Raw genomic sequence first — 25,690 nt, 5'->3', positions numbered from 1 at the left:
TAAATAGTAATAATAGAAGTGTTATGTATATAAATACATACTGGCATAGAAAGTAGTTGACCTAATTTGCACCATGTCCCCTAGTGGTCATGTTTGTGCTAAAGCCCTATCTTTTGTTACATGAGTGACTTGAGCTGCACCCATGACATTCTCTGCTTGGATCCAGAAGTTGGCTGGAATCAAGTTGTCACATGGCAATGACCTAAAATATGACTGTCACCAGGTCCTACTGTTGAGGCCCCAAGAACCACTTGCCTCAGTCTTTCTCAAGATTAGGTCACTCAGTACATCAAGTCTCCTCAAGACCATCCTGAGCTCTATGACTCTACTAGAAGGACCCACAGGACTCAGAAGAGCTAATATAGTCAAGATTACAATTAATTACAGTGAATGGATACATTATGATCAGCAAAGGGACAAAGCTCATAAAGCAGGGTCCCAGAGAAATCAAGTATGAGTTTCCATGGATGAATGACCTTCCAGGAGAAATACATAGGGCATGCCCAATCTTTCCCAGAATGGTGTGCGATGATATGTGTGAAGTGTCACAGACCAGAAAAGCATGCTCTAGCCCCATTGCCTGGGTTTTTATTTGGACTCTGTCACTTAGGCATACAGTGCTTACTTACATAACTGGCCTGAGCTACTCAAACTCCCGCACTTCCCAACAGGTAGGTTTTCACCATGAAACACATTGTTAAACTGATCTCATCAAAATAGAACAGCATGGCCCAAGGTCTAGGCATACAAAACACTCCTATCAGGCAGAATATTCCAAGGACTCAGAGGTGATCTCCCAGGAGCCAGTTAAGGACAGTTCCTAAAGGTAGGTCTTTATTTGCAATGTACAGAGTTTGAACAATCCAAGCCTGCTGAGCTAACCTTTTCCTGCCCAGCCTGAGTGTATCTTTTCAATAGATTTCACTTCTTCCTTAAATAATTTAAGATCATTTCATTTACTTGCAACAAAATAAAGCACAACTGACATGTGGTTCCATGTGGGTCCATTTTGTTATTACTTTGTAAACACCGTCTGGAGGGTAACAGTTTACAGTTCAGTGCCTTCCACTCCTACCCTTTGATCAGACCCACATAAGTGACCAAAAGTAAATTCATACTTTATTGATGAAAGTGTACCTTTTCAGGGGACCTAATTGTATCTGATGCGAAAAGATGTTTTATAAACTTTTGAACAACTGATACTGATAAAAGACAAAGGCAGACACAGCTGAATGCTGCTGATAAACAGTTAAACATACAAGCACACATACCTACATGCATAAATAGATAGAGCCATTTCACACGGACCGCTATATGCCTATATCCAAAAATAACACACTTTATGGCAACAGACTAAAAATAATTTTACCATTTTTAACTTTGCAGTAAGAGGACAATCAGTTAAGGTGAAAGAAGCAGTGGGCAAGAGGCATTCAGAAATGCAGAAGAAGGTACAAATCTACCTCAAAACATTACTAGCATATTATTGCTTTATCAACAAATACACCTACACATCTGCGAGAATCTTAGAGTCCTTTAGCCTCAAGTATCACACAGCTATCAAAGAGCTTTACAGTGTGAAGAATTTGGTCTTGAGCAAATAAAAGGGGAAAAAATCTCCTGTTTCGTGCCAGGACCAACCCAGGTCTTCATTTATGATCATGACTTTGAATCTCAGAACGGTTGGACAGTCTTTTACTGAGTGCTTTCCCACGTGGGGAAAGAGCTCTCAAAACATTTTATGACACACAAAAAAGCTATGGCATTTTACTTTAAATACCCTAGTGTTTAAAATTTGTGATTGCTGGATACACATTGATACCAATAAAAATGAACTAGAAAAGGCCTAAAGTAGCAGCACAGGGCACAGATGACTCTTTACTCTAACTGAGACACACACCCACACGCTGTTGAGCACTGTCAGGCATGCTGAAAATTACACATAATCACAGCCTAAAATGTTCTCAAAATGGCCTTCTGCACAGGCTGTAGAGGGGTCCCAAGGCAAAGGCAGGTTCTCATGGTGTGCTCCATGCACTCTGGAAACCTTTGTATACACAATGAGCCATCACTTCTAGAGCCAGACAAACTATCTCTGGTTTCCATAAGTTCCAGGTAGGAACTATTTCACAGGCTGAGGGACAGCTAGTGTACAGAGAAAAATCCCACCGCAGGACCAGTCTATAGTGTGCTCATTCCCTGATGGTTATCTGCTGGGTGGGAGCAACAAGCGGAACAACAGGAACAGAGAGGAGAGCGGGAAGGGAAGAGGGGTTGACCAGCAGATGTGGAGTGAGTTACCTCCCTAAAGACTGGCTGAGAGCCCACCACACTACATTGTTTAAAAACGCCAAAGTAACCCGGACCAGAGCAGTAAAATCATGGTTATAACCACTGGCAGTAGCCACATAAAATTAACTCAATATCTAAAAGTTTTGCCATCATATTCAGAAAATCTAATTAGATGTTCCAATATCTCCAGAAACAAGGTAATTACAATTTTATGTGTAATCTGTTTCTCTTTCATTTCCTTCATAAAAACACTACTATGATTATTTTCCATCTCTACTTGTCAAAGGTGAGAAGACAGTTCCCATTCTTTTTTATTTCCTATGACAGCATAATCATTTCCACTTCCTTAATTACTTAGTTTAATTCCAAATACATCTAACTCCAAATACCAAAGGCAATGACTACTGTTTCAGCCCAACGTTACATCTACTTGGAAAACTCTGCTCTTAACAATTTTCAGGTGTAATAAGATTATTTTCAGTACATAGCATAAAAGAATCTACTTGTTTATCTAGGTACTAAGAATGTAGCAGTGAACAAACCAGAAGAAATAATCCCTGCATTATGATGCTTATATCCTAGTTAGGGACATGGACAGTAAAGAGGGCAAATAAGCTGTTTTGTTGAGACCAGATTGATGAGGGGCTGGGCCACAAGGAGGGATTTAAGTTAGGAGGCTGTTTAAGTCATCCAGGCAACAGACTCGGGGGCTTAAACCAAGGTAGTAAGCAGCAGAGGTGGTGAGAAGTGGTTGGATTCACAATGAAGATAAAGTCACCGATGTTTGTTGATGGAGCAGATATGGTGTATGAGCAAAGGGAAAGAGGAATGGATAACCCCAACTTTGTATGGAATAAAATAACTTGGGGGGAGTGATTCTTTAATGCTATGTACTGAAAATAATTTTATGACGCATGAAAATTGCTAAGAGCAGGGTTTTCCAAGAAGGTACGTCAGGCCACCACCAGAATCTAGAAAGAGGCAAGGATGGATCCTACCCAGGGTAACAGAGGGAGCATGGCTGTCTCGACTTGAGAACACTGAGATAATAAATTTCCCATGTTAAGCTGCCCAGTATGTGTACTTTGTTATGGTAGCTTTGGCAAATGAACAACAGAATCTAAATAACGTTTTATAATGCTTTTCAAAAATTCTTCTAAAAAGTGAGGAGATGCTCATATCATGCCTGGGGTCATCCAAAAGACTGTATTTAGAATGTTTAGTGCCAATCCGTAATATCCCCATAGATCTAAGTTTGGCAGATGGAGAAAGAACTGTTTTTTTCTTATTAAAAAGCAGCTCCATTTATAGAAACACTAAACAATGACTATTTGAGACCTATTTGTTTTTCCCTAAGGACTTAATGTCAAACCATAGATTTATTTCACAGCAAATACCAAAAAGACTGAATCAAGGGATTTACATACAAATATAACACTCTATCTCATTTGATGAAATGAGAGAAGATGTGAAATTACAAAATTTTGAAGCCAACGGTAATGTCAAGAACATTTACGTCATCTTTTTCTAATAAAAATCTAACTTCTGGGATGCCTGGTGTTTTAGTCAGTTAAGCAGCTGCCTTTGTTTCAGGTCCTGATCCCAGGGTCCTAGGAAGTCTAGGACCTAGGAAGTCTAGGCCTGGTGGGGAGTCTGCTTTTCCCTCTCCCTCTGCTCCTCCCCCTACTGGTGTGCTCACATGTGTGCTCTCTCTCGCTCGCTCTCTCTCAAATAAATAAATAAAATCTTTTTTAAAAATCTAACTGCTTGAGGAAGTTTTTTGAAAAACACATCTTTAGGTTGTTTCCTTTGGGGGCCACAGTGGCACAACACATATCCATCCCTTACAAATTGCGCATGAAATTCAGGAATTTGCTAAGATAGATAAATTTTAAAATGTGAAAGAACTAACATCTTTATAACTGTCAATATTTAAAAGATTTATCCCAATCTAAATTCTTTTATTTTAAAGATTTTATTTATTTGTTTGACAGACAGAGATCACAAGTAGGCAGAGAGGTAGGCAGAGAGAGAGGAGGAAGCAGGCTCCCTGCTGAGCAGAGAGCCCCATGCGGGCTCCATCCCAGGACCCTGAGATCATGACCTGAGCCGAAGGCAAAGCCTAAACCCACTGAGTCACCCAGGTGCCCCCAACCTAAATTTACTCAAAAATAAAGGCTATTCTGTCAGATCTAAAAAAGAACAGCCATTAGGTAGGAATTCCCTCGCATTCAAGTCCACCTCATTTTGCCTTCTCCTCTCACTGCATCCCAAATTCAGGCACATCCACACTCATCCTCCTGATTTCCTTTGGTCTCAGAGAAGGGGACGTCTCTCCTTTGGTACAAATCTACACGTTCCACCCATGCTCTTGACATTCTCTCCCATCTTGCTTCCTTGAGAGCCTGTGTCCATGAAACAAGTTTTCTCCCCTTCTTTTGAAGTCTCTTCCCCTCTACTAGTTCTGGATCATTCCTTTCAGTAGACACACCCTTAAAATTACCCTTTATTAAAACAGCTCAAAGCAGATCCTGTGTTATGTTTTAGCTAATACTCTATCTCATGAACACGTACGGTACATTCATTGCCCTAACATCCCTACCTCTCATCTACCCATCAGTGTGCTAGAATCTGCTTTCTGTTACAATGTGGCTACTCCACATTATAGTGTTATAATGTGGCTACTCCTTGTGGTGGATGATTTTCTCACTGCCAAATTAAATGGGTTTATCTCTGAGTAATTTCTGTCTGAAACTGAACTACTAGGTTTCCCCAAGCCTGTTGTATTCTCTATGTCTGTGAATGATCTCAATCATTTGCTTATGTCAGAAATCTAGATACCATCCTTGGCTCTTCTCCAAGTTTCTCATTAATTACTGAGTCTACTCCTACGTATCTTTCAGTGTGTCTACTTTTCTCCTACTTCACCATTAATGTTACCTGTTTCTATTCTAGTTTATGACAGAAAGAGAGACAGAGATGTTTAGGGCCAGGATGATAATGTAATTCTCTTGCCTAAGATTCTTTAATGTCTCCCACTGCCTATAACACAGTCGAAATCCTCCTAATGACTGGCCTTTGACCAATGTTGTCAACCCACTCCTGGAATCATACATTCAGGTACTCTGAACTTCCTCCATTTCCTTTAATGTACCATGTTTTTTCTCATCTCTCAATTGTTAAAAACGTTGGTTCCTTCATGTATCAAATCCCACAGGCATTGCTTATGCCCTCGCTTAAATGTTTCTTTCTCTGAAAGCCTATTCTGATGCTTTCCTTTGGATTTCCCCCATGGTTGGCTGTGCTTGCCCTGGGCTCACTGGCACCCTGTACTTCCCTCTCACAGCATCTACCACACACCTTGCTGTAATTGTTTGTTTCTCCTGTGAGATATCAGTTCCAGGATGGCATGGGCAACGGGTCTGTTCACCACTGTGTCCACAACCTCTAACGCATACTAGATCCTTAAAAAGTATTTGCTGCCTAAATAGCTAAAGAAACAAATGTAGCATGAAGTAGGTAACACAATGGTTAATGCCCAAACTTACAAGGCTTGGGGTCGAAATCTGTTTTTTTATGTACTTGCTATGTGACCTTGAATTTGTTAATTAACACTAAGCTTCAGGGTCATCATCTGTGAAATGGTGAAAATAATACTTTTATTTGATTCTTGTGGTAAAGATTAAATAAAAGACCGAGTTGGGAAGGCAGAGTAACTGGCACATGGTAAAAGATGAATGCAATTTAAAAAATATTTTTAGCAATGAGTGATGAGAAGCTAGAAATGAATCAGGATCTGACTTTGAAAAAACATTACTTGAAATCAACTTTGGGCTAATTAAAAAAACAAATACCTTCTTTCACTAATGGTTAGGCAAACAGAAAAGAAAGTTCAGGTATCTTCCTGAAAAGAAAATGATAGAGTCCATGTCTGAAGAACCCCATCCCTGAAAGGAGTTATCAGGTGTATAAAATAAATGTAACCCACTAATTTTTGTTAGTTACATTCCATTACATTGACAATTTGTGATTTGTAATGTTTTACATAATTGCAGAACCATAAAGCCTTCAATTTGAAAACAAAGCAAACATTTAAAAAAATGAACTGCTAATTACATCCACAAGTTCAGAAAATCTACATCTGTGTACTAAAAATGGCATAAAACACATATACACAGAAGATTCTTGTTTTTTTTCCCTGCTTCAGTAACATTTTTGTTTTAAGGAAAGTATTTTCTTAAACAGATTGCTCTCTTATTTGCACCCAATCTCTTCACACAGCTGTCATAATATTTATAAAGAATTATTATAATAGAATGGAATGCCATCAGTAAAAGAGCTTGTTATTTTATTTAATTAGAAGTAAATAGTTTGTTAATTTGCAACTGAGCAGAGCAGCCAAGAACAAAATTAAAATTTTCCCATTAAAAACCCTCCCCTAAATCCATCTCTGTTAAATATCTTTTAAACATCTCCTAATGCAGCCAGGATAGAATGATCTTAGGAGAGAACATCGATTTCTCGACTTCTCAGTTCACTCTTAAAACCTGACACAACTTAGCATTAAAGCTATATCTAGATATACTCAATTTCCAAAGAAAATTTCTAGAAAATAGATACAAATTTTCTTTCTAAATAATGAGTCTTTTAAATTGTCCTTTAAAATAAAACTTTTATTCTTTAAATTTTCTTAAAAATTTTAAAGACAACATCGTAGTAGCAAGATATTATCATGGAACTTAGGATGAAATGGTTTACCATTCCAGTTTAAATCCCAAACATTCCCATGACTACTCTGCAAAAGGTCTCAGACAACTGAGATCCTGCCAAATATTTACAACTTACATTCTAGAAAAAAAGTTGAATGCCTTTTTTTCCCCTGCCAACTTATTAGCACTTTTCTCTTTTCTTGTTCTTAGAGATAAAATAACTTGACACATTCTATAGCATAAGAAATAAGTGGGGGCGCCTGGGTGGTTCAGTGGGTTAAAGCCTCTGCCTTCAGCTCAGGTCATGATCTCGGGGTCCTGGGATAGAGCCCCACATCGGGCTCTCTGCTCGGTGGGGAGCCTGCTTCCCCCCCTCTCTCTGCCTGCCTCTCTGCCTGCTTGTGATCTCTGTCTGTCAAATAAATAAATAAAATCTTAAAAAAAAAAAGAAGTGAATTAAGACTAAGACCTTGGCTACTAGCATAAAAATATATTTTTTAAGATTTTATTTATTTATTTAACAGACAGAGATCACAAGCAGGCAGAGAGGCAGGCAGAGAGAGGGGGGGAAGCAGGCTCCCCACCGAGCAGAGAGCCCGATGTGGGGCTCTATCCCAGGACCCCGAGATCATGACCTGAGCTGAAGGCAGAGGCTTTAACCCACTGAACCACCCAGGTGCCCCATAGCATAAAAATATTTTTGACATGGGTCATTTCCTTACCTTTATTGGTAGATGTCAACAGAAAATTATAGGGGAAAAATAAGACAACCAAGGAATAAAATGCATTTTAACTCCTTAAATGGTTTGGTTCTGAGATTATCTGAACGATTCCAGAGCACAGAGCTATGTACTAGAGGGATTACCAACAATAAAATGAAATCCTCAGGTCAGGATTGAGTTTTCATCCTTATATTATAAGTTTGGAAGAAATTCTCATGTTCTTCAAGCCAGACCTCAGAATGAACTTGGGGACAGTTACAGACTGAATGTTTATTTGTTCCCCAAATCCATGTTGCAGCCTTAACTAACGATTGTGATAGTATTTTGAAGTGGGGGCTTTGGAAAGTAATTAGATGTATATGAGGTCAAGAGGTGATACCCCATGCTGAGACTAGTGTCCTTAGAGAAGAGGAAGAGAGACAGAGTTCTCTCTCTTTCCCTCTCTGCCATGTGAGGACCCAGCCAGGAAGACGGTTCTCACCAGGAATCGAACCTGTCAGCACCTTGATCACCTTGATTTTAGGACTTCTTGGGCTTTCACAACTATGAGGAATAAATGTTTATTCTCTTAGTCCCTATTCAACAGTATTGGGTTAAAACAGCCTAAGTTGACTAGCACAGGGCCCAAATTTGTTGAGTATTTGTTGGACAAAGTAAACAACCTAACATAGAAACAACCCATCAAACCAGATTCAATCTGATCCAACAAATTATAGGGTACCTCATCCTTTCAAAGCTGACAGCAATTATGTCTCCTTCCTGGGGGCAGACTATCTCTTAGTTACAAGATAAACCACTGCTTTGGTTATTTAATCAGCAAAAAGAAAGAGGGAAAGTTGGTTTCAAAAGCTTTGGGGGATAAAGAGAAAATGTTGAGACAGGTCAAATTGCTTATTCGTGGGTTACTTCTTCTAGTGAGAAATGTTTTCATCCTGAGTACTTAGGACTTCTCTGTCACTGAAAGCCTGGAGGTTGCTGATAAGTGATTAGGAGATGAAGACCAAAAATTACAGAAGCTCCTTTCATAAGGGACTTAGTAAAACCCTGGGCCTAAAATATACTTCTGTGAAGCTTAGCTGACTACGGGTGTGCACACACACCTGCGTGCCGGTGTGTGCACACGCATGCCTGCTGTCCATGTCCATAAGGTGCTAGAGTAATGGGACCGAGCACACTCAAGCAACACAGAATGGCTTTGAAAACAGGCCTTCCAATGGAGGCAGCTGGAAAAGTGACACAGTGTCCTGATCCAGAGGCCAGATCAAGATATGAGGTTGGCCTTTTTTTCTATTGCAAGTGAAATATTATCATTCTCATCTCAGAAGTCAGGGTGTACTTTGCCATGGTGTGGGAAGTGTGTGTTTCCATTTCAGTTTGGGTGTGCCTGTAAATGTGAGCTCAGTGAGACTGTGAAGCCCAGGATGTGCAGGTTGCGTGTGTTTTTGTAGGGGTGGCATACAGACAGAAAGAGGTAGGGACGGGAATGGGGAAATTAAGATAGAGACAGACGGCGTGGAGTAATAATGGATAGGAGACAGGCAGAAAGAGAGATGGTACAGGGATAGGAAAGAGATGGGAGGAACAATGAGAGAGATCGGCTAGAAATGAAAACTCAGATAGGGATGAAGGTAGGCAAAGGATGGGAAAGAGAGAAAGGGATGAGTGGGGAATTGTGATTAGCTGCCGAGACAAATGCAGACAAAGACAAACACTGACTCTGCAGCTATCCTAAAACTCTGCCAAGGTGGGCCATGGGGTCAGATTGGATTTTTAAAACATTTTCCGAATATAAGCGAGTCAGAAGAGGAACATACTGTCAAAGAAATTTGAGGGTTTTAGCTATGTTTCCAAGATACTACAACACCCGTGTAAGTAAGTTCAGGAGAACAAGTAGAGGTATCATTGTTCTGTTTCAGTTTGGGGGTTTTAAGATGACCCAAGAAAGAAAGAAATCAAAATACGGAGGAGAAAAACAAACAAACAAAACAAAACAAAGCAAATCTCTGTGACGTTAAGGTTATGATGCAGCTGCTATGGAGGTAATAAGTTTCTGGGTTTTTCAAAATAATACCCTTGACCCAAAAATGTGTGCGATAGGGATAACATACAGACGTTAGGTTCATTTCTGGATTAAAATCTCAGCAGTGGCCCTTACCAGGCGTATGAAGATATGTGCTACAAAATCGCCTGTGTAGGGCACCTGGGTGGCGCAGTCGGTTGTGCAACTGCCTTTGACTTGGGTCGTGATCCCAGGGTCCTGGGATCGAGTCCGATATAGGGCTCCTTGCTTAGCGGGGATCCTGCTTCTCGCTCTGCCCCTCCCCCTGCTTCTGAGCTCTCTCTTCTCTCTCTCTCCCTCTCTCAGATAAATAGAATCTTTTTTAAAAATGCCAAAATAGGGGCACCTGGGTGGCTCAGTGGGTTAAAGCCTCTACCTTTGGCTCAGGTCATGATCCCAGAGTCTTAGGATCAAGGCCCGCATCAGGCTCCCTGCTAGGTAGGAAGCCTGCTTCCCCCTGGTCTCTGTCTGGCTCTCTGCCTACTTGTGATCTCTGTCTGTCAAAAAAATAAAATAAAATCTTTAAAAAAATAAAAATGCCAAAATAACCTGTATAAAACACTTGGCACAGTACCAGAAACTAATCATTTTTCCCCATGTGATATCTCTACTATTCTAACAAAATAAGAAAAGATAAAGACTCTTTGCTGCTCTTGTTGTATTAAAATGCACCTCTGTGTGGTACTCAGCACTGGGCTTAGAGCTGTAAGATCTATAAAGAAATTCTAAGAATCAGCAAATCAGCATGGGCCTTAAAGACTTTACATGGTTGTTGGGAAGCAGAGATACACAGTGCAAAACAATTTAAGCGATGCTAAACTTCTCCACCTATGCTACAGGTCCTGGGGAAGTGCTACATTTTGGATTCTGCTTCACAGACCAGGAAAACCAGAGCAGACAGAGGGATGGTACTGGAGGAGGGGTGCGGGGGCAACCACAACCGTACTGAGAGCATCCGCTAGGGGGCAGGCTCACTGCTTCCCAGGAGTTCAGAAAAGACTTCTTGAGTGGGAGGGCCTAGCACCGCACATTAATGGTAGGACTTAGATTTTAGATGGGAAATAACAGGGTGAGTTTACTAAGCAGGGCTAGAAAAGAGAACAGGAAAGGATGCACACTGGGAGAGCCTAGTCTAATAATCAGTTATTACACAAGCATATAAAGTAACTTGGAGCAAAGCTAAAACGATGATAAAAATATTTTTGAAAGTAAGTTCTTGTCGTATAATCCCTTCACAAAGGCCTTTCATATACTGTCTGCCGTGGCTTACAGTCAAATTTTCCCATCTTTTTAAGTATTCAGTACACAGATGAGCGTATCTCAATAATTGTACTTTAAAGACTTCACAAAGATATTCAACTCCTAATTTTAAAAACCTGAAAAAATTAATTATAAGTCATTTTTTCCAATCAGATTAGAAAACATAGTTAACCTCAGAGTGTTAATAGTGTAAGGAAATGGACACTCACAGAAACTCTTGGTATATATTAAAATTATAAACACGCAAATCTGTTGACTATTGACCCACATCTAGAAATTTGTCCTAAGTAGAAATATGCCCAAGGATTTTCAAAGTAGTATTTTATATAATATTAACTAACTGGAAACCCATAAATGATCATCAAGAGGAAACTGGTCAATTTATGATTGATAATTTATAAGTAATTATATCTATAATAAAATACAATTCAGCCAATAAAATTATTATATACCTCTGAATTAACATGGAAATATACAGTGAGTAAAACAGAGGCATATGCAACAAACAATATCCTATAAAACTGTTTTTGTGAAATTGCATGTGTCTGTGTGTAAAAAAATGGAGATCAACATGTTAGTGATGGTTATATCAGTATCGTGAGATTTAAAGGTGATTTCTACTTTCTTTACACTGTGTAAGAGGTTTATCTTAATATTACTTATAATTAACATGTAATCTTTTTAACAATATGAAAAAACAGTAACTCTATTTTCATTTTGGAAAAAAAAAATCTTTCCCAATTAATGACAATTCTGTAGTAAAGTAATGGCCGGCTGGCGCCAGCCAAGACCAGAGAAAATGAGCCCCCAGGGGCATTTACTGCCTTGTCACAGGGTAGATTCTGAGGACAACCACTGTATGAGAGAATTCCCTTCTCATCAAGGGGCTTTTGGAAAGAGATTATAGAGGAGATAATCCCAGTTTATGCTGTATCTAGACACATCTTTTAGTCTGCAGTCTTTTTTTTTTTTAGATTTTTATTTATTTATTTATTTGATAGAGATTGCAACTAGTCAGAGAGGCAGGCAGGGAGAGAGAGGAGGAAGCAGGCTCCCTGCTGAGCAGAGAACCCGATGTGGGGCTCGATCCCAGGACCCTGGGATCATGACCTGAGCTGAAGGCAGAGGCTTTAACCCACTGAGCCACCCAGGCGCCCCTTAGTCTGCAGTCTTTACTGGACTGTGAGCTTCTCAAGCCTGGGAAAGTGTCTTACCAACATTTTCCTGTCTCCAAAGACTAGCTTAGACACACAGTGAGCAGTTAATTCGTACAATGGGACTGTAATAAATCACCATGCTTTGTTTGCTTCTGCACTATAAAAGAGGCTTTGGGGAAGTCCCTGATAAAAAACTGCTCAAAGGGTTATGTCTGGCACACTGTAGGCACCACTCCCAGCAAAAGGATCCATTAACTGAATTCAGACAACTGTCCTGTTGTCTATGTTTATTTTTACAAATGAAATGGTTTTTGGTTCACATATTGTTTCATCTGCATATTTATGAGACTCATTTGATTGTAATATTGCCATACTGGGATTTGTTTCATTGTAGCATTTATATTCAAAGTCATTACAATGTACAAATACACAGTCACCTGATACAACCTAATGTCAGTGTGGATAATCTCGGAATGATTAATCTTTTTAGTGTCCTGTCACCACAGTCACTTTGCTATCAAAGCACGTAAGAGGGGAGCCCAGATGCTGTCATGATCTACTCAGACTGAATTCTTTGCTCAAGACAACCACTCCTGGCTTCTTTCTGTCCCAAATAGAAACAAGTGCATTAAAAAAAAAAAAATTGAGCACGATTTCTCCTTTCCACTTGACATACACATTAGTACAGAAGAAATAATAGAACAAACTATTTTGATCAGAATTCACAGAATTGACATGAAGTCACTGCTCTTGACTCTAGCTATCCATTTCCTCTCAGAGACAGTGTTAGCAAATGTCACAGACAGGCAACGGTTAATCTGATAGAACTTCCAATATCATTGATTAGTATTAGTGACAAGAGCACCAACATGCTCCTTTATTACACTTGGCATTTAATGATTTATTGGCTCCAAAGAAGAAAATATAGAAGTCTAGGTAGTTTCCTTTACCTTGGCCAGATGAGAATTGATCCATTTTGTGAAAGTACGTTTTTGTACTATCTCTTGCTCATCTAGAAGGAAAAAAAAAGAATGTAGTTAGATGACACAGTATATCATAAAGTTGTATCCTAAAAAACACTGGGTTACACAGTCTAGAAGTAATCATAATGTTATTTTATCTTCGAAACCATCTTGCCAATTGTTGTCTTGAAGGAAGTGCCAGTACACACTCCAATTTGACTACTTCTTTAAACATTATCAGAAAATGCTTCAAATTTTTCAATATATTAGCCGTATGTTAACCTTCACTCACTTATCGAAAGCTCATATACAATTATACCTCAATAAAGCTGTTTGGAAAAAGGTCACTGAGACCAACGAAGTGCCAAGTTTTAGGTTAGATGCAGAGATAGATAGAAAACAACAGGGCTACGTCTTTGCCATGAAAAATCTAGAAGTAGGGACAGACAACAAGGGCATATGTATAGCAGAGGGTTATACAGTAACGTAATAAGATAGAGCTGTGTATGTGAGGCATTACCGGGGCTTCACCCAGATTGCAAGACCTCCAAAGATCCCACCACCTCTTGAAGTCCACACCTTTGTGTAAGCAGACTACCCGTAGTACCTGTGACTTGTTTCTGATCAACAGACTGTGGCAAAGGGGCTGGGATGTCCTACCTATAACGGTGTTACTTTATGTTAGATTCCATCTTAGCTGCCTGGAGTGAGAGATTCTCCTTCTGGCTTGGAAGAAACAAATAGCCATGTTGTGAACTGCCCATGGAGAGGGTCATGTGGCAAGGAAGAGGAGATGCTTTTAGTAAAGGGTGGTCTCCAGCCCAAAGCCAGAAAGAAGCTGGGGCCCTCAGTCACACAACCACAAGGAAACGAACTCTGCGAACAACCCAAAGGAGTTCGAAAGTGCATTCTTCCCTGTTTCCGCCTCTGGATAAAAATGCAACGCAGCTGATACTATGGGCTTGTCTACTTAACTGCAGACTTATGTGACCCTGAGCAGAGAATCCATCAAGTTATGCACTGTCTCCTGACCCACAAAAGTGTGAGGATAACAAATGTAAACTGTTTTTTGGTTTTCTGGGGTTTGTGGGTTTTTTCGGTTTATTTGTTTTGGTTGGTTTCTTTCTTCTTCTTCTTCTTCTTCTTTTTTTTTTTTTTTTTTTTTTTTTTAGAGATGGGGAGATAACGTGGTGTAGGGTGGTGCAGAGGGGGAGAGAGAATCTTTAAGCAGGCTCCACACCCAACATGGAGCCCAACTTGAGGCTCAATCTTACAACCCTGAGATCATGACCTGAGCTGAAAGCAAGAGTCTGCGGCTTAACCAACTGAGCCACCCAGGCACCCCTGAAAGTTATTTTAACTTGTTAAGTTTGTTGTAATTTCTTATGAAACAAGAGAAAACTAATACGGGGGGGGGGGGGGGAAGAGATAGGGTCCAGAAAGGGTTTAATCAGAGCCATTAAAGATAGGAAGTCCTGAGAGCAAGGAGCCAGTTTAACAGTTTTGAAGAAAGGATGAGTTCTGTTAATTCTACCAACATATACCAAGTATCAACTGTCTGTAAAACACAAGACCAGATGTTGTGAGGAACACTGCTGAATGAAGACATCGTTTCAATTCCTCACCCTTTCAGGGATGGTGCTCAGATCTACATTCCCCAGAGCTGACCTCTCCTGGGCTTCAGCGGAGAACAGCTGACTGTCTGTGACAATATGAGCCCTATGAGGACAGTACCTTTTTCCCAATTCCTACAAATATGGCCATTACTTCTAATGTAATTTAAGCATATGCTTTTAAACTTTCAAGTACATACAAAAACAAACCAGTATACTAAAAGGCAACGTACTAGGCACAGATATTTATTTTTGTTCTTTTTTTATTTTCAAAGAAGTTAAGAATTATATGGGATGTGTAAAGAGCTGAGTTTGAAAGCAGATAGATTTCTACGTATATCTTTTTGGAAAACCCAGATAAAATCTCAAATTGAATTGCAAAAGAAGCTGGAAATATACCTTCTCTGTGTTCTCAGAAAAAGAAAATAGGTAATGGAATGGGATGGACGCCTGACAATGTTATGTCAAACTTTGCTGAAAGCTAAATTCTAATAATTTAATTTGCTCTATTAATTTTTTTGGATTACATATCTTCCTTTGAGTTATCTGATATGACTGACTCTAACCAAAATATTTATTTTTAGACCTTTCATGATATGAATGTCCTGTTACACTGAGGATTAGAGGACAACTAAATATAGAGGAAAATATGTAATTTATTAGAAATTACAGACAGTAAGTTTTAAAATACTAAAATGGCATGCTTTGGTTACAAATTTTAAAAATATCACTCCACTTTGAATGTTTTTATGACCAAGGAAAGATATAAAGGAAAAAAATGAAGAAAAAATTTATTATATAAAATGTGATCATTTTGGCAAATGCTAAGTGAAACAATTAAGCACAAAAGCAGCTTACTGTCACCTATAATATAGAAATTCTGTGCTCTCCCATAATATGACTCATAATGTTTTCAAGTCTTTTTATTTTCAGTATTGCAGTATGGGTGAAGTGATAATGCACATTTAACTTCTGGTTCCAAATGTGTTTAATTATTTCTAGTAGTGTTATTTCCCTAGTGAATCAAAGTAATTATTGACTGGTCAGTTTGAAATGACTCAGCAAGCAAATACTCTGGATGAATCTATGTGTATGCAATCATCCCTCATCAAAATTATTAATGTCTTCTTTCCCTACAGAAATATTCCTGGCAAAGTCAATGTACTGTTTATTCTTTTCTTTTTTTTTAAGATTTATTTACTTATTTGAGAGAGGGAGAGATCACAGGCAGGAGGGAGGGGTAGAGGGAGAAGCAGACTCCCCACTGAGCAGGGAGTCCAGTGTGGGACTCAATCCCAGGATCCTGGGATCATGACCTGAGCAGAAGGCAGACACTTAACTGCCTAAGGCACAAGCACATTCAGGATTCTGTTTGTTCTTCTGAACCATTCTTTATCTTATTTTATTTATTTACTTATTTATTTAGTTTCTACTTCTAGTATAAGTAACATATAGTGTTATATTAGTTTCAGGTATATTCAGGCATGGATATCTCTCTCTCTATGTCTCTATATAGATCCTATTATATTTTAATTAAACCAATTATTACCTATCATATGTAATATATACTTACAAACTCATATAATTCTTGTAACAAATCTTCAAGCAAGAACCTTTATGCCATTTTTTTAAAAGATTTTATTTATTTATTTATTTATTTGACAGACAGATCACAAGTAGGCAGAGAGGCAGGCAGAGAAAGAGGAAGGGAAGCAGGCTCCCCGCTGAGCAGAGAGCCTGATGCTGGATCCATCCTAGGACCCTGGGATCATGACCTGAGCCGAAAACTGAGGCTTTAACCCACTGAGCCACCCAGGCGCCCCGAACTATTATGCCATTTTACAAATAAGAAAACCAAGGCACATACGTATAAGTTAAGCATGTTTACCAAAGCCACCTAGTGGCAGAGCCAAGCGCTTACCTCCACAAGTCAGGTTCTTACGCCATTATACTACTGCCCAAGGATGCACAGAAATTACTATATTAGTCATATCAAATATTAATTATGTTAAAATGATAAATTCATGGTTAAATCAATTGGAGTTTGACCTTAAAATCCTTAGGTTCTATAAATAAAGTCATTTAGCAGCAGAATAATCTTCAGTAGTCAAGCCAGATTTGAGAGAATTCGGAACGTCTATAAAATATAAAGCCCAATTTTAAGCTTAAAATAGACTATAGGTACAGCTAGAATATATATAAAATCTTAAACTCAATTTGAGATCATGCACAATTTTATTAATGTTATAAGATATCAATGTTTTAAAATTTTAAATTAGCATAGTGTTAGTGTAGAAGTCATAAATTTAGGTAATAATCTATATTTCTATTACTTCCTGATATCAGGTTGTGATATTTTTACTACTCCCACCTTTAAAGAAATAATACTGCTATTATAAAAGTTTTATCTGATGGCTAATCTTTGAGTTTATATTTCAACTTTGCTAAAGGCCTTTTTTTTTCGAAAGTTCAAATTATGGATTTTTTTGTAGTGTTCATTGTATATATCTAAGTGTCAAATTTTCTACATGTTTCCTTTCACTCTACAAAAGCACAGTTTATAAGTCCTAGCAATCTTTTTATATAATCAGACACAGCCAATGGAATTCTAAGTAAATATTTTCTTATTTTACTTACTATATTCTCCAAATAAAGAAAAATTCCTAAAACATCGTGTCAGCAAATATATATTTTTTGATACAAAAGTCTAAATAATTTAGCCAGGAATTTGATAATTAAATCTGATATCAATAGCATAAAATGTTTAAGTCATGGAAACAATATAAAACATGAAATGAATGTCTACCACATTGCATTAAAACATTATGAATAATAAATAGCACTGCCTTATAAAGCTGTTGATGAAGAACTGACCTAACCTCCATAATACAGGTTTACAGTTCTTGTGAATACATAGTTATATTTGACGAAGCATTATGTAAGGGTATTTAACTGTTAATCGTATGGTGATTTTTCTAACTTCCACTTTTCAGAACAACATGATATGCTCTTATCAAGTGTTTGTACGTATGCATGCTAAGTATTTCCACTAAAATTATAAAAAGAATAATTCATTAAGACATTTAGCTGAACATATATGTTAGTTGCAAACACAGAGAAGTCTGTCTACATCATACACGTAAACTTAGATCTCCAGTTCTAGGAATCACAGAGAATAAGAAGTTAATCCTGTTTATAAATCTTAATCTGTAGTTTCTATTAATGCAAACTAAAATCCACCTACTTCTTAAGCCAGTCAGTTGGAAGTCATTCTTGGATCTTTATTTATCCTCATCCTGCACAACCAATTCATAAGGAATTGTTGTTGGTTTTATTTCCCAAATATCTCATCTCAATCAAAATCAATCTAGTGAAGAAACCATCATCTTTTGGATGCCTGTTCATTTCCCCCTCTAGAATCTAAGTTTCAGATGAGACGGCATGGACAGCGTCTGACTTACCATCATGCCTTAGTCATTATTGCTTAGGAGATGCTTACTGAAGAAATGAATGGATGCATTTGCTAAGGAAGTGCTAGAGACTAGAAAACAAGCGCTGTTCTAAGGAACTGATACTACATGGAAGGGACAGGTACGTAAACAATGTCTCAAAGCAATGTGTCAGCTACTGTAACAGAGGAACATATAAAATGTTGAGGGAATATAAATACACAAGCAAGTAATTTTTATAGGGCAATGGAACAGGCTGGAAGATTCAGAGAAGCTAAAAAAGGAGGTGCCATTACATCAAACATCAGCAGATAAGTGGAAATTTGCAGGTAGAGAAACTTTCAGGAGAAAGAGGCAGTCTTTTAAAAGCATGGCATTATATATTAAAGTGACAGTAAAAATCTATTACAGCTGGATTATAAAGTGGAGTGAGTTTAAGAAGGGTTAACAAGTAAGTAAACCTGGAAAACAGGTAACAATCGGGTTATTAAAGTCTTTGAATAGCATACCAGAGTTTGGTCTTTATCTATGGACAATGGGAAGCCATCAACAGTTTGGAAATGATCATATGAGACCTGAGACACAGAAATACATACTACAATGGTAGTGTAGAGGCTTAACTGAAGGGAGAGGAAGCTGGGAGCAGGTAGGATATTTGGGAATATACTAGCAGAACACATGTTAAAGGTGATGTATTCTGTTCTCGAAATGTGCCAAGAGGGACGAGGTGCATGAGATGGCTGCACCATAACTACCAGAAGCAGACAGACAGGAGCTCAGGGTGCCTTCTAGATTTTTATCACAGGTAACTGCATAATTATGTCACTCATCAAAGAAGGAAAGAAAAGCAGCAGGCTCCAAATGCATCGCAGATGCATCACGAAACGTCTGGGTAAGACAGAAGCGTCAGCGCAGAGGGGAGGTGAGAATTCAGAAGCTGGATTAGGAGGTGGATGCCCCACAGACAAGAACCTGTAATAGACTCCAACTTGAGGCCAGGTTTTGATCCAGGTATTACTAGACATAAGCAGCTCAAACACTCCTCCCCTCTAAACTTGAATCTTGATTTCTTTCTAAAGGCCAGACTGTGTGAGTAAAAAACAAGAAACAAGAAAGCAAAGAACAACAATAACAAAACAACAAGAAACAACAAAACTATTTAGGGAAATTAAGTCCTTCACACTTGAAGTCTCCATCACTGGTTCCATCTCAAAGACAATTGGTCCAACAGACCTCAGGAGTTGGAAGTCATTAGGTCTTAAGAGAGGTCTATATAGGATGTTGTCATAAGAAATAATCCCCAAATTCCTAGGCACTATCCCTCTCTGGAAATGAGTGAAAGATGAAGGGAGCTGGCTCTGACATTCAATTTCTCTATTTCTTTGTCCTGGTATATATTTTTAAAGTATTTTGCTATTTCAGGATAAGATTATGACACACGCAAGAATGAAGCCCAGTTTAGCAACAGTGATTAAATTTGACCAGTAACAAGCTGTCACACCTGACTATAGTCAACAGTTTTCCTCCTGATGAGTCATAATAACAGTGACTTGCTGATTTTGCACAAGTTACTTACATACATACCTGCGAGCAAAGAGGCCAGTAAGAAGTGGCCTGGATTATTTGGAGCCTTTGCAATCAATCATGAAAATTTTGCTGCCTACAAACGTGTTAACTGTATTTTCATCTTACCATATGTAATACGTAAAACTGTGAAAGTGTGCCCTATGTTCATTAGCTTTTGAATAGCATTACTAAATCTAAAAAAGTTAAAATACATGCCAATGTCCTTCTCACAGATGGTGGGTTTTTGTTTCAAAGATTTCATTTATTTATTTGAGAGAGAGAGATCTAGAGAGAGCGCACAAGTGGTGGGGGAGGGGCAGAAGGACAAGGAGAGGGAGAAGGAGAGCAAGGAGCCCAACTTAGGGCCCTGGCTCCAGGATCATGACCTGAGCTGAAGGCAAAAGCTTAACCCACTGAGCCACCCAGGTGCCCCCTAACAGACGGTGTTTTTAAAAATACTAACAATAGGGGCGCCTGGGTGGCTCAGTGGGTTAAAGCCTCTGCCTTCGGCTCGGGTCATGATCCCAGCGTCCTGGGATCGAGCCCCACATCGGGCTCTCTGCTCAGCAGGGAGCCTGCTCCCCCCTCTCTCTGCCTGCCTCTCTGCCTACTTGTGATCTCTGTCTGTCAAATAAATAAATAAAATCTTTAAAAAAAAATAAATTGTTTAAAAAAAAATACTAACAATAGGGGCGCCTGGGTGGCTCAGTGGGTTAAGCCACTGCCTTCGGCTCGGGTCATGATCTCAGGGCCCTGGGATCGAGTCCCGCATCGGGCTCTCTGCTTGGCAGAGGGCCTGCTTCCCTCTCTCTCTCTCTGCCTGCCTCTCTATCTACTTGTGATCTCTCTGTCAAATAAATAAATAAAATATTAAAAAAAATACTAACAATAATTAAAGTTGACATATTTCAATATATTTAACAAATCTTCTATAAGAACTCATTTATGAGAGATAGAGCACTTCACAAATGGGTATGCACATAAAGATGTATATTTTTATCAGAGTCATGAACAATCATAAAGATCAAAATACTGAGTTCCTGGGTATATCCATCCTTAATCAATGTCACATTAATATAAAAATACCAACAAGAAAGACCGTTTAAATAAGCAAATATAATTAAGTCTGAAATTGCTCTTTATAAAAATATTAGTGTATCATATATTGATACATTGGTAGCTTGCAATAGGTTATAATTAACTTTTTTTGTGTGTGCAAATTATCATTTTATTCTTTAGGTGATTTAATGACAATGATGGCTTAAATAAAAGTCTTACAGATTTTAGTTACCTGAAATATAAATGCTAATTTAAAACAAAGGTTTAAAATCAAAATTTCCTAGCTATATTTAATAAAGTTTCCTCATTATTTCCAAAGCAGATGAATTCACCTCAGTAAAAAGTTGGAAAGAAATTTTAAAGTATAATATAAATTGAACTTTTTGACACAACCAAATAACATGGCTACAAAGGAAAAAACAACAAAAACATAGGGTGACAATATAATCATTATTAACTGAATAACAGCCACAATGAGATGGCCTCCATCAAATTATTGGTCTTGGGTTCAGAATTATATGGTCCCAATTGTAGATCTATGGTTACTAAAATCATCTCTAACTTTATCAAACATGGGTAGGGTCTATGGTATATTGACTATTTCAACATAATGAAATAGAGTTTATGATTATCCAATGTTTAAATCTGTAAGTTAAACATGTAAATAAAAAAAATTTCAAAACCAGGCTGTGGCTGATTTTGAAATATGTACACACATTCCTCTTATCCTGGTCATGACACCCTTTGCAACCTGATTTTGTTGCGCCTCCTATCAAAAGACACATTGAAAGGAACTGAGGCAGGTGACAGCCAGCACCAACTGTCAGACCTCCAAGTCAGTGGACCTAATAGTCCTGCTGATGCTCTAGCTAAATGCATCCATGTAAATGAGCTCAGGCACAGCCAACAGAGGAAACACCCAGCCCACCCACAGGAACATGAGAAACCATAATGTGTTACTGCTTTAAGCCACTAAGTTTTAGTGGTGGTTTAGCAAAAACTAAGGGAAACAGAAACTGCTATTGGGAATATAGCGGTGCTTTGGCAAAAATCTACAACATGTGGTATTGCTTTGGAAAGAGGTAGGAAGGAGGCTGGAAGGACACAGACTGTTGGTAGAGACTGAAAGGACAGCAGCACACTGCTCTCGGAGATCAGGAGAGCCACATATATTATATATATATTATATATATATATATATGACAGGATATATATTTATATCCTGTTATCTGCAGTAACTTGACCTTGTGCATTTGGCTAGAGAGAGGGCTGAGAGCATCAACTGCCTTCCCTACAGAAGACTGAAAGCATCAACTGCCTTCTTATGAGGTACTAGAAGACAGAAAGATGAACCAAAGAAGGCATTTCTCCTTTGTGTTGGATTACAAAATTGTCATCCCCAGTCTCTCCTGGAAAAATATTTGCTAAGTAAAAAGTAGCTTCAGCGTAACAAATTAAGAGTGTGACTGTAAGGCCCATTTTTTTTTTCAGGATAAATCACTAGAACTTAAATTGTTGGTTAAAAAATATGTACATTTTAAATTCTGACCAACTTTACTAAATTACCTTTCTCAGAGGTTAAATCAATTCATATTCTTATCAATCAGGTTTTAATGTAAGACCCATTTTTTAAGAACTCAGAAAGATTAAAGGTAGCATGGACTTGACCTTCTCAACTAGATAAGCCAGCTTCCAAGAATCATAAGGGCACTGCCCACAGCACCCTCACCTGTGGTCCAAAATTTTTTTTTTAAATTTTGGATTTGAGGGGCTCTTGGGTGGCTCAGTCAGTTAAGCGCTGGACTCTTGATTTCAGCTCAGGTCATGATATCAGGGTCACGCAACTGAGCCCAGTGTTGGGCTCTGCACTTAGTGGGGAGTCTACTGGAGATTCTCCCCCTCTCCTTCTGCCCAGCCCTCTCCTGATTGCACACAAACGCTCTCTCTCAAATAAATACATAAACAAATCTTTTTTAAAAAAATGAATTTTGGATTTGAGTGGCACAGAATGAGCTTCAAGCAAGTTTTTAGAAAGTCAACAAATCTGTTAGACTTCACATATTTGAGAGACAGAGAGAAAGCGAGTGTAAGAGGAGGGAGGGAGAGGGACACACAGGCTCCATGCTAAGCACAGGGCACAATGCAGGCTCCATCTCACAACCCTGAGATCATGACCTGAGCCAAAATCAAGGGTCGAATGTTCAACCAACTGAGCGACCCAAGCACCCCAAGTCAACAAATCTTTTAAGTAAAACACCACCACTTTGCACTAAGGGGAGAGGACAGTTCAAAATGAAGACAAGACTTTGGAACCACAACTTTATATGATTAGGAAGATGGCTGAGAAAACTATCAGCCATAACACAAGCCACTTCTTATCAAAAAGACAGGAATACCTCTGGCCCCCGGATTAAAGGGACTAGCCACATGTGCCTAGCTGGATTTCAGAACTACTTCAGACCATGACTATTATCTCTTTTCCATCCTTTGAGCAGAAGCATCTAGTGCAATGGCGCTGGCCCATCTCATCATTGCATATTGGATGAGGAGGATGCACCCACTACTCTTTTTAATTTATAGGCCTGCATATTGGGAAGAATTATACCTGAGGAGGCTCATTTGTATGTGGACCAAAGGCAGATCACATGAGACTGGATTTGGAACTTGTCGACATCATTGGATGAGATTTCCCATGTCTTGAGAGGAGGTGAATGTATTTGTATGTAGAAAGAATAGAAATAATAGTGACCAGAGGACAGATTTTAAATTATGGCCACAAAATTCTCTGGTCCCAATATGCATCCTTTTTTGCAATGTGACTTTGTTCTTTCTCTCATCAAAGGGTAGAATTGATTTCCCCCTCCTTGAATCTGATCTTGTATTATCTTTGCTTTGATCAACAACACAGCAGAAATGACTTTATGGCATCTGATTCTAGGCCTTAAGAAGTTTTGTACTTTCTATTTTGGCTGTCTTGGATTTCTGTCTTAAAACTACCATGTAAGGCAAGCAGTCTATATGGGAGGACAAGAGTCCATGTGGAGAAGAGCTGAGATGCCCAGCTCTTCTCCACATGTAGCCAGAGCCAACTGCCAGATACATGGGTGAGGTTATTTAGGACCCAGTTCAGCCAAGCCTACAGATAAACTCATCCCAGATGAAGCCAAAAAACTGAGACCTAAGGATTCACGGTTGATGCATCTCTTACCTCTTCTCTCCCACACCCCCACTAAATCACTGCCTGGCACATTGTCTTATATATATGTCCTTAGGAAACCATCCATATTTAACTGTGAACGAGTGAACCAACCCACAGATTATGAAAAATGATGAATTACGATTATTTTAAGTTTGGAGTGGTTTGTTACACAGTGATAGCTAACTACAACAAATGCATTTACTTGTATGATAGATGCACAAGCAATCCTTCTTTTCCTTCCCCATTACTCTGTCTTCTGCAATAGGTTTCTTGGCTTGCTTGGTGGGGTCCTTTTCCTGAACCTTTGATGTTCTGATCAGATGAGTCAAGGAGAAAAGTGTGGCAAGGAACAAGGACACCCAAAGTTATTCTCCATATGCCTAAGCATAGATTAACTGAGGAGGACAGAGGGGAAGAAGAGAGAAGATCAACAGCTATCAGAGGAGTGGGCTTGAGGAAAAAGATAGAGCAAAGAAAATTTTTAGGGAGTTTTGCCTCTGTTGAGTGCTCTGATCATTGTTTCAATTTTTTGTAAGCAAATGTCAGTAAAGACATATTGTTTTTAAGATTTTTAGAACTGGAATTGCATTTCTTTAAGTGAAACCAATGACCAGATTTAAAAAGCCCTGTTTCATTACTCTTGCAAAATTTAGTAACATCTCACTAAAAATCTGAGTCTTAGTCTAACCTAATAACCACCAAATTCACTTGCTATCTGAATCACTTATTTAATGAATACCATTGTGTCCCTACTGTGAGAGGACACCCTACTCTGGCTGGCTGTGGACACACTCTGAGAGGCTGGTGTGGTTTCTTACACTCCAGAAGGGAGAACAGGACTCATTGAGAAGCACCACAGCTCAGGTCTGTGCATGCAGCACAAAGGACAATGACGTGGAATATGTGAGTGGAATAAAGAAAAAGAGACCGCCGCTATGAAATTAAAGGCAACTTGAACAGTGGAAAAAGTGAAAGTCAACCCCTACCGTTTGCTTGCATAGGAGCTATGTGGAAAATGCTGCCTTTCCATCTAATTTTTTTCAATAAAGTCACATGATATATAAAAAAGTGAGAGGAGCTGATCTCCTCGAAGGATTCCTTCCAATAAGCACAGAAACCTTTAGAAAAGTTTCATGCTGGTGCTGGATGAACTTAGCCACACATAGCTCCATAACTGTAAAAAGTGGCACATTTCTTGATTTTGCAAGGAGAGTACCACAATGTTGAAATCCTTTCCTGCTGTGAGTGCTTAGCAATACGAGTGCAGCAGAAGGAAAGTAAGTATTAGAAAATGTCGTAAAATACCATCTTCATACACCCATTTTATTTAAACATTAAATTGTACCTCAACACTAGAATTTCAATCAATCAAAATACAGTGTTTTATTTTGGGTAGGGAGGGAGAGCAGAGAGTAGTTGATCACAGTGTTCATATATTTTATGTTTCATATTTAGATGCAATTTTTTTTTAAAAAATAGCTCTTTCAGGGGCGCCTGGGTGGCTCAGTTGGCTAACCATCTGTGTTTGGCTCAGGTCACGATCCCATGGTCCTGGAATTGAGTCCTGGTCCGCGATCACAGTCTGGCATAGGGATCCTGCCTATGAACAGGGAGCCTGCTTCTCCCTCTGCCTGCTGCTCCTC

At 38.8% G+C, this 25,690-nt stretch overlaps 1 protein-coding gene across 11 annotated transcripts in view; it reads right to left on the bottom strand.

Moving 5' to 3' along the window:
- SYNE1 (spectrin repeat containing nuclear envelope protein 1) overlaps positions 1–25,690 on the bottom strand; it is a 469,526-nt gene that overhangs the window by 370,133 nt on the left and 73,703 nt on the right. For all 11 annotated transcript variants that reach the window (XM_046005238.1, XM_046005239.1, XM_046005240.1 and 8 more), the window contains one exon: positions 13,150–13,211. In XM_046005238.1, coding sequence (XP_045861194.1) covers positions 13,150–13,211 — 62 coding nt within the window. The remainder of the gene's footprint in view (positions 1–13,149; positions 13,212–25,690) is intronic.

The sequence above is a fragment of the Meles meles genome, chromosome 5, assembly GCF_922984935.1.
Source record: "Meles meles chromosome 5, mMelMel3.1 paternal haplotype, whole genome shotgun sequence".
In the NCBI taxonomy this organism is placed as follows: domain Eukaryota; kingdom Metazoa; phylum Chordata; class Mammalia; order Carnivora; family Mustelidae; genus Meles; species Meles meles.
This window is presented reverse-complemented; position numbering and strand designations above follow the sequence as displayed.